This window comes from Lissotriton vulgaris, chromosome 2_1 (genome assembly GCF_964263255.1).
Source record: "Lissotriton vulgaris chromosome 2_1, aLisVul1.2, whole genome shotgun sequence".
In the NCBI taxonomy this organism is placed as follows: domain Eukaryota; kingdom Metazoa; phylum Chordata; class Amphibia; order Caudata; family Salamandridae; genus Lissotriton; species Lissotriton vulgaris.
Genome location: NC_141687.1, coordinates 387,081,557 through 387,095,794, shown reverse-complemented (window position 1 = coordinate 387,095,794; position 14,238 = coordinate 387,081,557). Strand labels below are relative to the sequence as shown.

General features: G+C 47.5%; 1 protein-coding gene across 1 annotated transcript in view; it reads right to left on the bottom strand.

The window, feature by feature from the left end:
* Positions 1-412: 412 nt before the first annotated feature.
* YWHAE (tyrosine 3-monooxygenase/tryptophan 5-monooxygenase activation protein epsilon) overlaps positions 413-14,238 on the bottom strand; it is a 197,719-nt gene continuing 183,893 nt past the window's right edge. Inside the window, exon 6 of the mRNA XM_086955223.1 lies at positions 413-1,312. Coding sequence (XP_086811349.1) covers positions 1,260-1,312 — 53 coding nt within the window. The 3' untranslated portion in view covers positions 413-1,259. The remainder of the gene's footprint in view (positions 1,313-14,238) is intronic.

The window sequence follows — 14,238 nt, the reverse complement described above, 5'->3', positions numbered from 1 at the left end:
CACAGCAAAATATGAATCTAGGAAAGATTCAAGCTGTAAAGACAAGAATGTGGAGAACTTCTATAAAAGGTAAAGGAAGGGCCCTGCTTTGAACATACGAGTCATAGCACTACCCACCACTCCCTGCCATGAACAATTCTTAAATTGTCAAGATATGAAAGATCCGTCTTCAGGTTGCATCAGTCTCTAGGAACAATATATATACACACACAGAGTTGCTATTTTCTTCTGATCCCATGCCCAAACCAGGTAAGCGATATCACTTCTCATCAACAAATCTAATTACAAATAGCTACATTCTCAACAGTAATGCCTATAATTAGCTGGTACCACAATCAGGCACCTAAAGAGTCTGAGGCAAACACCTTTATTAGTGTAAATCAACTAATCAGAAGATCAAGTGACAATAATATTTGGCGTTTTTAATTTAGATTTGTTTTTATTTAAGTTTAATGTTAATTCCATGCTGTGTTTCAGTAAGAACAATTACAGATTCGGTATCTGTGGCTCCAGTCAGATATCCAGTAGTACAAATCAGCTGCAAGTTACACATACTGAACAAAAGAGGTTGAGCAGGAGAAGGGGGAGGGGGCGAGGGTGGAAGGGTCAAAAAAACATTTTTGAATACGCATGCAGGCCCTTTCAATGCCACCTTCAATGCCAACCTGCTTGGAGGAGAGAAAGTTAAGGGAAGGCAAGAATGAATAGCAACAGATTCTCCAACTTCAACTAGGACAAGGTTTAAGCAACATTTTTGCACAGTTTGGAAACACTGTTTACAGCAAACCCACTACAACAGACACTCTCCAAAACAACCTGCAAAATTCAAGCTCTATACACCACTCATTTTAAACAATGGTATGAAATTCAGTTTAAACAATTAAACAAAGAAAAACCTCCAGCACAAGTTGTACAGTGCGGCTGACTCCAGCTTGTCTAGGGTCTAATGATTCACTCACTGTAAGCATTTCTAATAGTTTATGTGCTGGATGCACCAAGACATTCTAGTAATGCTGAAAAAGCTTCTCTAAAGTCCCATTAGTGTCTTAAAAACCTAAAATGCTGGAAGCAGGGAAATCCACAGGCATTCACTCTTGCCTTTAAGAATTCTTAAACTGTGTAAAAAAATGATAACCCAGGAGGGTAGGAACCTAAATCATGAGAACCAGTGTAAAAAGTCAGATCTGGTGGTCCTCAGAGTGAGACAGGGATCTTAGGAGGGGTGGACAGAGATGGATTCTCTTCTTGGCTTTAATGTCTCACTGGTTGTCATCTTCCACGTCCTGCAGGCACTCCTTATTCTGTTCATCTCCTGTAAAATAATGTAAATTCTTAGTAATGTGTATAGCTTTATGTATTAAAATGCTGCACACAAGCGGGTTCTGCAAACTCCTGCAATTCGATAGTTGGTAAAACGGTTTCAAGCCCCCTCCAGTGGTTAAATCTCACGATGCCCCTTTGTTCAATGCAACTCCGATATAAAATCCCACATTCAAATGTCACTGTTCACCATTTTGCTTGGTCTACATTGCACTCAGTCGAGAACACTTTTTGTGCATCATACATCTGTGACAGATTTACAATCTTTGACAAGAAAAGCATTCAGGTGATGTGAGGCATACAGATCAATAGTTCTAATGACCAAAGACTCAAAAGATTTCCACAAATATTCTGGGCACATAAATAAGAAAGAAAGAAAACTAAGCAGATGGTGTACAACCAACGTAGTCCGGATTCGCCCATGGGAGGCAGACTGGAGACAACATACATTTATTCCTAGCTATCAAATAGCCAGGGATCCGAAAACACAAATTATTTTTCTGTTTTTCGATGCAGAGAATGCATTCAACAGGATAAACCGTCATTTCGTGTTTAAATCCCTGGGCCTCATGAATAGGGATTTCATTAGAACCAACTGTGCCCCACTCAACTAGTCTTAACATAGTTTCACAGCAGAAAATGAATAATGACTTTTGCCATGCAGTACAAGGACGAATATTCAACTGAAACCAAAAGGATCACAAATGTAGCGTGGTAGTCCCAGAGAAAGAGTTGACTGTTTGAACCCAATGTTGGGAGAAGAAAAATCTGAATTGATTTTTGTCATGGTGCATGGGCTTCAGGGGTTGGGGAACGGGGATCAAGGACTCATTTGAAGAAAACCAAACAGCAAACCTCCACATCCAACACTGGATAGTAGGAGTATACAAAGCTTGCGATATACATCAGAAGAGGCTTTGAATGTTATCTTTAAAAAAAAAAAATTCTAACTCTTACTAATGCAAATGCTACTTACCAGTATGCATCTGTTCTTGGCATGTAGGGCTGCTGACATTCATATCTGTGCATAGTCCGCCACCTAGTGTTGGGTCCGGATGATTGCACATTGTTGTCCTGGAAGAGTCTTCGAAGTATCACGAGATAGGTGGCTCCTCCCCTGGACTACAGTGCGCATGGGCATCGCCTCCATCCCCAGATTGTTTTTAGCCATTGGCAGAGATGGAGTGAAGAAAAGTGAGTGATGACCATGCTATGAGCATATGTGTGTATATGAATAAATACTGCAGCTGCTACAGGCGCCGGGGAGGAGGGTGGGCGATATGAATGTCAGCAGCCCTACATGCCAAGAACAGATGCATACTGGTAAGTAGCATTTGCAGTTCGAGGCATGTGGGCTGCTGAATTCATATCTGTGCATAGAATACATAGCAGTCCCTCCATTAACGGCGGCCGCCCGTGCCAGCTGCAGCAGTCTGAAAAAGCGTTTTTAGAACAGCCTGACCAACAGCTGCCTGCTGTTTGGAATGCACGTCTACACAGTAGTGCTTAGTGAAAGTATGTGTGGTAGACCATGCGCCTGCTCTACAGATGTCTTCTAAGGGAATGTTACCTAAGAAAGCCATAGAGGCCCCCAACTTCCTAGTGGAGTGGGCCTTCGGTGGGATAGTGAGAGTGCGCTTAGCTTTAGCGTAACAAATTTGAATGCACTTTACTATCCATCTAGCAATCCCCGCTTTGGAGATAGAATTTCCCTTGTGTTGTGTGGCAAAAGCAACAAAAAGTTGTTTGGTTTTGCGGAAATCTTTTGTCCTGTCCACATAGTACATCAAGGCCCTTTTCACATCAAGAGTGTGGAGCATACGCTCCGCCAGCGTCTCTGGGTTTTGGAAAAACACCGGCAATTCAATTGTTTGGTTTATGTGGAACTGCGAGACCACTTTGGGTAAGAATTTAGGGTTAGTGCGGAGCACCACCCTATTAGCATGTACCTGGAAGAAAGGTTCTTGGATGGTGAGCGCCTGCAGCTCGCTAACCCTCCGTAGCGATGTAATTGCTACTAAGAACGCAACCTTCCAAGTTAAAAACTGGAGCTCACAGGAGTGCAGTGGCTCAAAGGGAGGACCCATCAGTCTTGTAAGAACCACATTGAGGTTCCATTCTGGAGCTGGTGGAGTCCTTGGTGGAATGACCCTTTTGAGTCCTTCCAGAAAGGCCTTGATAGCAGGGACCTTAAAGAGTGACAGGTGCTGCCTATTCTGGAGGTATGCTGCCATAGCAGACAGGTGAATGCGGATGGAAGAGTACGCTAGATTACATCGATACAGGTGAAAAAGGTAGCATATGATGTTTTGAATGGAAGCATCTAGCGGGTCAATGCTGTGGTCCACACAGTAGATGACAAACCTCTTCCATTTAGCCGCATAACAAGCTCTAGTAGTGGGCTTCCTTGCCTCCCGAATGATGTCCATGCAATCGGGAGGAAGATTGAGGTAGCCAAACTCTAGGACTTCAGGAGCCAGATCGCCAGGTTGAGCTGTTGCGGATCTGGGTGCTGAATGTCGCCATGGCTCTGCGTCAGAAGGCTGGGAGTGAGATGAAGCCTTTGATGCGGTACCACGGACAGTTCTAGAAACGTGGTGTACCATGGTTGGCGAGCCCACGTTGGAGCAACTAGGATGAGAGTCATCGAGTGCTGCCTGAGCTTGCGTGCCACCAGCGGTATCAGAGGTGCTGGGGGAAAAGCGTACGCAAATCTGCCTGACCAGTTCATCCACATCGCATTGCCCTGTGATTGGGGGTGTGGGAATCTGGCGGCGAAGCTTTGGCATTTTGCGTTCTCCTTTGTGGCGAACAGGTCTATCTCTGGATGACCCCACTTTTGGAAGTACGGTTGGAGTACTGATGGATGTATCTCCCACTCGTGCATCTGATGGCTGTGCCTGCTGAGCAGATCTGCCATTTGATTGTCCTTGCCCGGGAGATGCTCTGCCATGAGGAAGATGTTCCTCTGAATGGCCCACTTCCACATGCTCTGAGCCAGATGAGACAGCTGTGGAGAGTGTGTACCTCCCTGCTTCTGGATGTAGTACATGGCCGTCATGTTGTCCGTCCGGATCAACACGACCTTGTTGCACAGATGTACTTTGAACGCCTTTAAGGCCATGAAGATTGCCATCAGTTCCAACACATTGATGTGCATCTTCCTTTGCTGAAGTGTCCATAGTCCCTGCACAGTGTAGTGGAGTACATGCGCTCCCCATCCCTGGAGAGAGGCGTCCGTCGTCAGGATGATCTGTGGGACAGGCTCTTGGAATGGTCGGCCCTTGCAAAGGTTTTGTGGATTCCACCAATGCAGAGAGTTGTACGCCCGACCGCTCACCAACACTAGGTCTGTCAGTTGCCCATGAGCCTGAGTCCACTGACGTGCTAGGCACTCCTGAAGCGGACGCATATGTAGTCTCGCGTGCGGGACAATGGAGATGCAGGAGGCCATCATGCCCATCAACTGCATGAAAACCCTCGCTGGAAGCGAGTGTTGGGGTCTGAATCGTTGGATCAGCGTCTGGATACTGGCGATTCTCACTGAATGTGGCTGCCAGAGTGTCGATTGTCGCGCCCAGATACTGTCGCACGTGGGCGGGCTGGAGATGGGACTTTGGGTAGTTCAGAGAGAATCCCAGATCGTGCAGGAGGTTAATGGTGCGTGACACGTGGTCTACGCACTGCTGTTCCGTCTTTGCTTGAATGAGCCAGTCGTCCAGGTATGGAAAGACGTGGACGTGATGGCGACGGAGATGCGCTGCCACAGTCGCTAGGCATTTTGTGAATACTCTTGGTGCCGTGTTGACCCCGAACGGCAGGACTCTGAACTGGTAATGCTGGTCCAAGATCGTAAATCTGAGATACTTTCTGTGGGAAGGATGCAGGGGAATATGAAAATAGGCGTCCTTCAAATCCAGCGTAGCTAGAAAGTCCCCCTGTTGAAGCAGGGGAAGCACTTGCTGCAATGTGAGCATATGGAAGTGCTCCGAGTTGATGTACCAGTTCAGGGGCCTGAGGTCCAGGATCGGTCTGAGTGATCCGTCCTTTTTGGGGATCAAAAAGTACAGGGAGTAAACCCCTGTTCCCCGCTCTTGCAATGGAACGAGCTCTATCGCCCCTTTTTGCAGCATGACCAGAACTTCTTGCTGCAACAAGGTCAAGTGCTCGCCGGACATAGCACGGCTTCTTGGCGGTATGTCCGGTGGAATGGACGTAAGTTCTAGACAGTACCCGTACTGGATAAGAGACCTCACCCACCTGTCCGTGGTGATGGATCTCCACGCCGGCAGGAACTGCTGGAGTCTCCCCCCGACAGGTGTTGTGTGATCGGGGGGCAGTGACAAGACGTCACTGCTTGTTGGTGGTGGTGGACCTGGAGCCATTGTTTCCACGTCCCCTGCCTTTGATATTATTGCCTCTGTAGCCACCCCTGCCCTTGTTGTTGTTATACGAGGTCTGGGTGTTACCCTTGTAGTATTGTGTGGATTGGGATGCCTGTCCCCTTGAGGTGCCTCTTGAATTGGAGCGGCGAAAGGAACCACCCCGAAACTGCTGACTTTGTAAAGCCCCCATAGATTTGGCAGTTTCGGTATCTTTTTTCATCTTTTCTAGGGAGGCATCCACCTCAGGCCCAAACAGATGGTCAGGATTCACTGTTTGACTCAATATCGTGGTTTGGATGTCGGGTTTGAACCCCGAGATTCGAAGCCAGGCATGGCGTCTAAGTAACACACTTGTATTGATAGCCCTGGAGGCAGTGTCTGCCACATCCAGGGCACATTTGATGGATGCATTTGTAATGAGTTTACCCTCCTGAATGAGCATCTCCCCTGCCTCCTTGTACTGGTCAGGCAAGTGTTGCAGAATGGCCTCTAATGTGTCATAATGGGCCCCATCATAACGTGCAAGCAGGGCTTGGGTGTTAGAGATCCTCCAGATGTTAGCTGCCTGTGCAGCAATGCGTTTGCCTGATGCCTCAAAGACTTTGGACTCTTTGTCTGGGGGAGGAGCGTCACCAGTAGTCTGCGAGTTCGCCCTCTTCCGAGCGTTGGAAACCACCAGGGAGTCCAATGGCAAGTGTCCCTTAATATACGTGGGATCCGTGGGCGCCGCTTTATATTTCCTGTCGATGCGAGGGTTGACCACCCGCGCCCGGGTGGGCTCCTTGAAAACCTCCTGTGCATGTTTCAGCACCCCTTTAAGCATCGGTAGTGTCTTGACTTGCTTTTCGGCTACCGAGAAGGTGTCGAATAAGAAGTCTGCATCCACGGGGTCCGAGTGCAGTTCGACGTCATGGTTCGCTGCAGCTCTCTCTATCAAGGCATTGAAGGCCGCCGAGTCCTCTGTCGGGGATGTCTTGGCGGCGAAAAGTTGAGTGTCCTGACCCGACTGCGGGTCTTCTGCGTCGCCTCCTGCGGCCCAGGGCACATGCTCCTCTTCCGGATCCGAGTACGCAGGATAGGTGTACTCGGCATCTTCCTCGTCCGCATCAGGCGCGGGGGAATGCGTCGGCGAGTGTTCCAAGGCCTGTGGGGACACAGGTTCCATCAGAGCCGAAGAGTCCGCAGAGTACTTGTTTTTGAGCGGAATCTTAAAAGGTTCCAAGGCCGGCTCAGACGTAATCTTTCGTTTGAGGAGCGACAATTTTCCGGTGTTGGCGTCGATGATCACCTCACGACGTTCCTCCACCGCAAGCGGTTGGAGCCGAAGCTTCGACACCACCAAGGCAGCTTTCGGCGTTAATACCTCCTTTGCGTGCCCGCCCTGTTTCGGCGCGAAGGCCTTCGGCGCCGACTTGGGTGGAAGGGTAAAACGAATGGGCGTCTGCTCCTTAGTAGGCTTAGGCGTGAGCGTAGGCGCTACGGTGTCCTGAGCAGGAACCTCAGTGGACTTCCGGATCCGCTGTAAGGAGTCCCCCACTTTTTTCGTAAAGGCTGCCGAGGGCTGAACCGGCTCGAGCGACCCCTCATCCTCGAGAGCCTGATCACCGGTAGACTTCCTCTTCGGCCCCGACGGCCCATGTTTAGTCGCGTCGTCGGCCTGACGTTTCCTCGGAACCGTCTTCGGGTCCATGACCACTTTTCGTCGGAGACCTTCGCCTTCGGCGCCGACCCAGAGGGCTTCGGGTCGGCCATTTTTGCGTGGCTCTTCAAGTCGGCCATTTTGGCGTGGCTCTTCGAGTCGGCCATTTTGGGTTTCTTGGAAGTTGACGCCTCCAGAACCTTCTTCACCAGCGCCACTTTCAGTTTCGGTTTCGCATCCGAGGGTGCGTGACCCGTTGGCTTCACTTTCGTTTTCTTCAACATAAGTGATGGCTTAGAAATGTCCGTGACCGGGCCCGTAGGCGGGGACGTAGGACTCATAGTTAGATCTTGGGTAAGGCCCGAAGGCGATCCCTCGACCTGGGCCGCATGAAGAGGAACAACCCCTGAGTCTGTATGGAGATGCTCCTCCTCCGAGCTATCACCCATCGTGGCACAAGCCTGGTCGTCGTCCCCTACCTCGTCGGAGACTTCGTCATAGTCCTCCTCACCCGCGTCGCAGGTCTCCTCCTCGGACGCGGGCCCAGAGTCCGACCCTCGCACGTCGTCTTCTCCCTCGACAGATTCCTGGAAAATGTCATCTGGTGGTGGTGCCGAAGCAGACAACTGAGCCTGGAGCCGATTGGCCCGGCGGATCTTTAAAGTCTTCTTGCTTCGGAACTTTGAACACGCCATACAGGTGTCCTCGCGGTGATCCGGTGACAAGCAGGTATTGCACACAGGGTGCATGTCGAGGTGCGAATATTTAGAGTGACACAGCGGACACTTTTTGAACGGGGTCCGCTCCATAGCAAAGGGTGTAGTGTAGGCCTGTCCACGTCGAAAGCACGTGGAAGGGCAGTAAGAGATCGGAGCTGAGAGTCAGATAGAAAAAAAACGTACGCAACTATACCGACGCCCAGCCTAAAGACCTTTTGGTCTCGAGTATAAAGTAGAACAACTATCGGTTCCGACAGAGGGAACCGAACCCAATGGCGGAAAAAAACAATCTGGGGATGGAGGCGATGCCCATGCGCACTGTAGTCCAGGGGAGGAGCCACCTATCTCGTGATACTTCGAAGACTCTTCCAGGACAACAATGTGCAATCATCCGGACCCAACACTAGGTTGCGGACTATGCACAGATATGAATTCAGCAGCCCACATGCCTCGAACATTAGGTTTCTCAAAAGAATAGATCATGAGCTACTCCAGGGTACAGTCCAGCCTGCTAAATTAAGATTTTGCTTGATGTAATTAAAAAATATGTATACACCAAAATTATAAAATGCGCATTTGAAACATTTTTTTATATTTCCAGAACATGTAAGCTGAGAATTTGCTGACAAGTGGTAATTTCCAAAATATATTTAAAGCTGATAATGGAGTGATTAATCATGTGGTGTAGACTTATTACTATTAACTTGGTGCAAGCAGCATTGCAGCTATGGCTGTTCTGTATTAACCACGTAGAGATATTATACACAGACAAACCCTTTTTTACATTACTGCTGGCAAATTTGCTAAATGAACTGAGGTGATCTTTGCTGGTGTGTGGTGGCCTATAATGCAATTGTCTGTTATGGTCAATATTAGATCACTAACACTACTGATAAATAGTTCATGATGATTTTTATTGTACATGTAGCTCATTTAAATGGAAAAGGTTGATGACTCTTTTCAAGATGTTAGCCCCAGTAGCAGCCCATCAACAAAAAGGAAATCAGGGCTTTCCATACTTTGACAATTGGCTCATAAAAGCTTCCACACATCAACGAGCAGCAACTACCACGTCCATCTGCCTCATTGTTCACCACACTGCCTCACCATCAACTATCAGAATTCTCACTTGCATCCCACAACGTTGACATCTTGGGAGCTTTTCTAGACATGGTGCAAAACACGGTATTTCTCTCACAAGACAGGCGGGTAAAGATGTTAACTAGCTCACAGACTGTCCACAAAAAAGTGTTTCTGTCCAGATCTACAAATCGTTCATGGGTATGATTTCTTCCTGCATTCCTCTTGTTTTAAATTGCCGACTACAAATGTGTCCACTTCAAAAAAGAACGCTCATCAGCGGAATCTCGTCCTGCATAACACATCTGGAACCGGGCTCTTCAATATCAGATATCGCTCAAAGCAGAACATGGGCTAGGAGTGCCCAACATCCTCGCAGACTCGCCAAGCAGGACCATTATCCCTTACATGGTGTGGGAGCTAGACCAGCACATTCTGGACATTCTCTTCTACCAGAGTGGCAAGCCAAACCTGGATCGGTTTGCTAAGGAGAACAAAAATGCCCATTGTTCGCAGGTTGACATTCCCAACAGGGATAGTCCGTAATCTATGCTTATGCTGATCCTGTTGGTCCCAAGGATGCTCAACAAACTGAAGACAGAGACTTGCAGACTTCTCCTCATAGCTCCCAAGTGGCTGAGACAGCTCCTGCTCCTCTTGCAGTAACCTCAATGGTCGCTGACCATGAATCAGGGCCAAGGAAGTCATCCTGACCTGACATTGCTACATTTATCAGCCTGGCTCATGAGTTCAAGGAATTCTCCATGATAGACATTCTGTCAGACTGCAGGGAATCCTTGCCAAAGCAAGAGTGGACACAACAAACAGAGCTTATAAGCTCAAGTGGAAACCAATGCTTCTTCCTTTGGTGTGTAGACTCTAATGTCCACCCTTGTTAACCAAGCAAATTCTCCCAGCTCTGCTCCACCTGGCAAGATCCAGCTTGACTCACTCTTCCATCAGAGTGCATATGGAAGCAATTTTCAGGTTTACACGGTCCACTAATGCATCTTTTCTATGGTCTGGTCGAGTTTTACCATCTCGTTACCTGAATGTGGTGCTGGGACAACTCATGAAAATACCATTTGAGCCCATTCACAAGGCAGAATTTAAGTACCTTACGTGGAAAACTGCACTTCTAGTGGCTCACATCTGCCAAATGCTTGACATTCACACTTTTACCATTAAGGAACTTTCCTACTATTCAAGACATGCAGTTTAATATTTCAAACCAATCCCAAGTTTATTCCCAATGTGCCATCAGACTTCCACTTGAAAGAGCCAGTGGTTCTACGAACATTCTTCCCGATACCAAAGAATTGCAGATATATCTCTACATTATCTAGATGTCAAACGAGGTCTCAAGTTTTACTTACACAGAACCCATCAAATCTGCAGAGTGGACCAATGTTTCTGGCTTACGGGGATATTAGAAAAGGTTTCCCAGTATCCAAACAATCGCCAGATGGATTGCATCCACCACACAATTTTTCACTCGCAAGCCAGAGCTAGAGCTTTTTTGTTGGTGTACCCATCAGCATATATGCAGAGCAGGAACATGGTCCAGGAGGCACACATTTATGAAAATTATTGCCTGGATTAGACTCATAACATTCTAAAAGAAGCAAGGAGTCCTACCACCAGAGCTTGCTATGCAGCAAAATGGAAAAGATTTGTTGTATACTGCAATAAAAAATCAATCCTTTAGATGCTTCCATACAAACGTTGCCGGGTTCATCACGACCTTAAGACCTTTCCAGCCAAATAACAATTGGGATAGCCCTCACCGATTTCTTGGTAGGTTCAGAGGCGTGGAACTTAATAAAATATCTACTTGTCCATGGGACAGGTTGCTTTATAAATCTAATTGTCCTGTAACAAAATGCACTTGCCCCTTTGGTGCCATGTAGCGCAGCAACAAATTATGGCGGCAATCTCATTACATAAGAGCTCTGATAAAGCCTCTCTGATTAGGCCAGGGCTCATACCATAGCAGTGTCTGAATATTTGCAATCCCCTTGTGTTGCCACATTTCCGCAGATCTACATACTGGGGCTGAAGGTAGTGGCAAACAATGGTTCCAGGGTTAGAATGTCCCTTTGAGTCTGTGCAAACCTACTAACTTGCATGTTTTAAGGGTTTTCAACAACTCTTCTCTAATATTTTCCCGTACTGAAAAATGTTGGAAATTTACTCCAGACGATGGCAGACGTAAACCTTCTTCCAAAGTTCGGGAAAAAAATGGTTGGAGGGAATGTGAGCTTACAAACACTCAGATTTTTGCATGAGCAAATCTACTCGTGCATGTTTGTTCATGCTAAAGGAATATGCTACTTACCAGTATGCATCTGTTCTTGGCATGTAGGGCTGCTGACATTCATATCTTGTGCATAGATCGCCGCCTAGTGTGGGGTCCGGACGATTGCACTTGTTGTCTTGGAAGAGTCTTCGAAGTATAACAAGATAGGTGACTCCTCCCCTGGACTACAGTGCGCATGGGCATGCTCTCCATCCTCAGATTGTTTTTCGCCATTGTGGCAGAGATGGAGATAGTAAAGTAAGAGATGGCCATGCCAGAGAGAATGCTGCAGCTGCCTCAGGCACCTGGGAGGAGGGCGGGCAATATGAAAGTCAGCAGCCCTACATGCCAAGAACAGATGCATACTGGTAAGTAGCATATTCGGTTCGAGGCATGTGGGCTGCTGAATTCATATCTTGTGCATAGACTGCATAGCAGGATCTCCTCTAGCGGTGGCTACCTGTGCCAGCTGCAGCAGTTTGAAAAAGAGTTTTGAGGACAGCCTGGCCTACAGCAGCTTGTTGTTTTGTTTGCACATCTACACAGTAATGTTTTGTGAAAGTGTGTATGGTGGTCCATGTGGCGGCCTTACAGATATCTTCAAGAGGAATATTTTCTAGGAAAGCCATGGATGCCCCCATTTTCCTATTGGAGTGTGCTCTTGGGGGGGGACGGTTAAAGTGTGTTTTGTCTTTTGATAGCATATCTGAATGCATTTAACTATCCATCTGGCTATTCCTGATTTTGAAATTGGATTCCCCTTGTGTTGTGGTGCAAAGGCAACAAACAGTTGCTTTGTTTTCCTAAAGGATTTAGTCCTGTCCACATAGTAAAGTAGAGCTCTTTTTACGTCTAGTGTGTGCAGGGCTCTCTCAGCTACGGACTGTGGATTTTGAAAAAACACTGGCAGTTCTATTGATTGGTTGATATGGAAATTGGATACAACCTTAGGCATGAATTTAGGGTTTGTTCTAGAACCACCCTGTTGGCATGTACCTGCAAGAAAGGTTCTTGAATGGTAAGCGCTTGTAATTCACTCACTCTTCTGAGTGAGGTGATGGCCACCCAGAATGCAACTTTCCACGTTAGGAACTGTAGTTCGCATGAATGTAAAGGTTCGAAAGGAGGGCACATGAGTCTGGTAAGCACTATATTGAGATTCAGACTGGGGAAGGGGGACGCCTAGGAGGAATCACCCTTTTTAAACCCTCCATGAAGGCTTTGATTGCTGGTATTCTAAACAGTGAAAGGTGTTGCCTGTTTTGAAGGTATGCTGCTATGGCAGCGAGGTGTAGCCGTATTGAAGAGTATGCTAAGTTACATCTTTGTAGGTGCAGCAGGTAACATATGTTTTGTATTGAAGCATCTAAGGGGTTGATTTGGTTATTGGTGCAGTAAATAACAAATCTTTTCCATTTAGCTGCATAGCACGCTCGTGTGGTTGGTCTTCTTGCCTCCCTAATGATATTCATGCAATCTGGGGGCACGTTAAGGTATCCAAACTCTAAGACCTCAGGAGCTAGATCGCTAGGTTAATTTGATTGGGATCTGGGTGTCTGATTTCTCCATAGTTCTGAGTTAGAAGAGGAGGTGCAATCTTTGATGGGGAACTACAGAGAGTTCCAGGAACGTCGTGTACCATGGTTGTCTCGCCCATGTGGGAGCACGAATATGCTACTTACCAGTACGCATCTGTTCTTAGCATGTTGGGTGCTCCGACATTCATATCTGTGCATAGATCGCCACCTAGTGTTGGGTCCGGATGATCGCACATTGTTGGCCGGGAAGAGTCTTCGAAGTATAACAAGATAGGTGGCTCCTCCCCTGGACTACAGTGCGCATGGGCATCGACTCCATCCCCAGATTGTTTTTAGCCATTGCGGCAAAGATAGTGTAACACCGAGTAATTAGGAGTGCTGCAGACGCTACAGGCACCGGGGAGGAGGGCGGGCGATGTAAATGTCAGCAGCCCTGCATGCCAAGAACAGATGCATACTGGTAAGTAGCATATTTGGTTCGAGGCATGTGGGCTGCTGAATTCATATCTGTGCATAGAATACATAGCAGTCCCTCCATTAGCGGTGGCCGCCTGTACCAGCTGCAGCAGTTGGAAAGGGACTTGTTCTATGGCCCCCTTTTCTAGCATGCAGTTCACCTCTTGATGTAACAGGGTGATGTGTTCTCTGGACATTGGACGATGTCTGGGTGGTATGTTTGGTGGTGTAGAAGTCAGTTCTAGGCAGTAGCTAGACTGGATAATTTCTCTCACCCACCTGTCCGTGGTAATTGCGTTGTAGGAACTGTTGGAGTCTGCCTCCGACCGGTGTTAAGTGGTCTGGAGGTAGTGTGATAAGAGTCCCGGTTTTGAGGCAGTGGAGGCTCTGGTGTTATTGCCTCCACGTCCCCTTCCCTTGGTATTGTTACCTCTGTAGCCTCCTCTGGTTGTGTTTTTGGTTAAGGAACTTTGTGTGTTACCTTTATATGAGGCCGTTGTTTGAGAGGTATGTCCTCGTGTATTCGCCCTGTACGAGGAGCGACGAAAGGAGCCCCTATGTTGCTGAAATTGCAATGCCCCCATTGATTTGAACGTCTGTGTCCTTTTTCATTTTATCTAAAATGGTGTCGACAGAAGGGCCAAATAGAAAATCCTGATTAACAGGTTGATTAAGGATAGTGGACTGCACCTCATTTTTAAAGCCATAAATACGCAGCCATGCATGTCTGCGGAGTAGAACGCTAGTGTTGATTGACCTAGCTGCAGTGTCTGCTGCGTCAAGCGCGCATTTGATGGTGGCG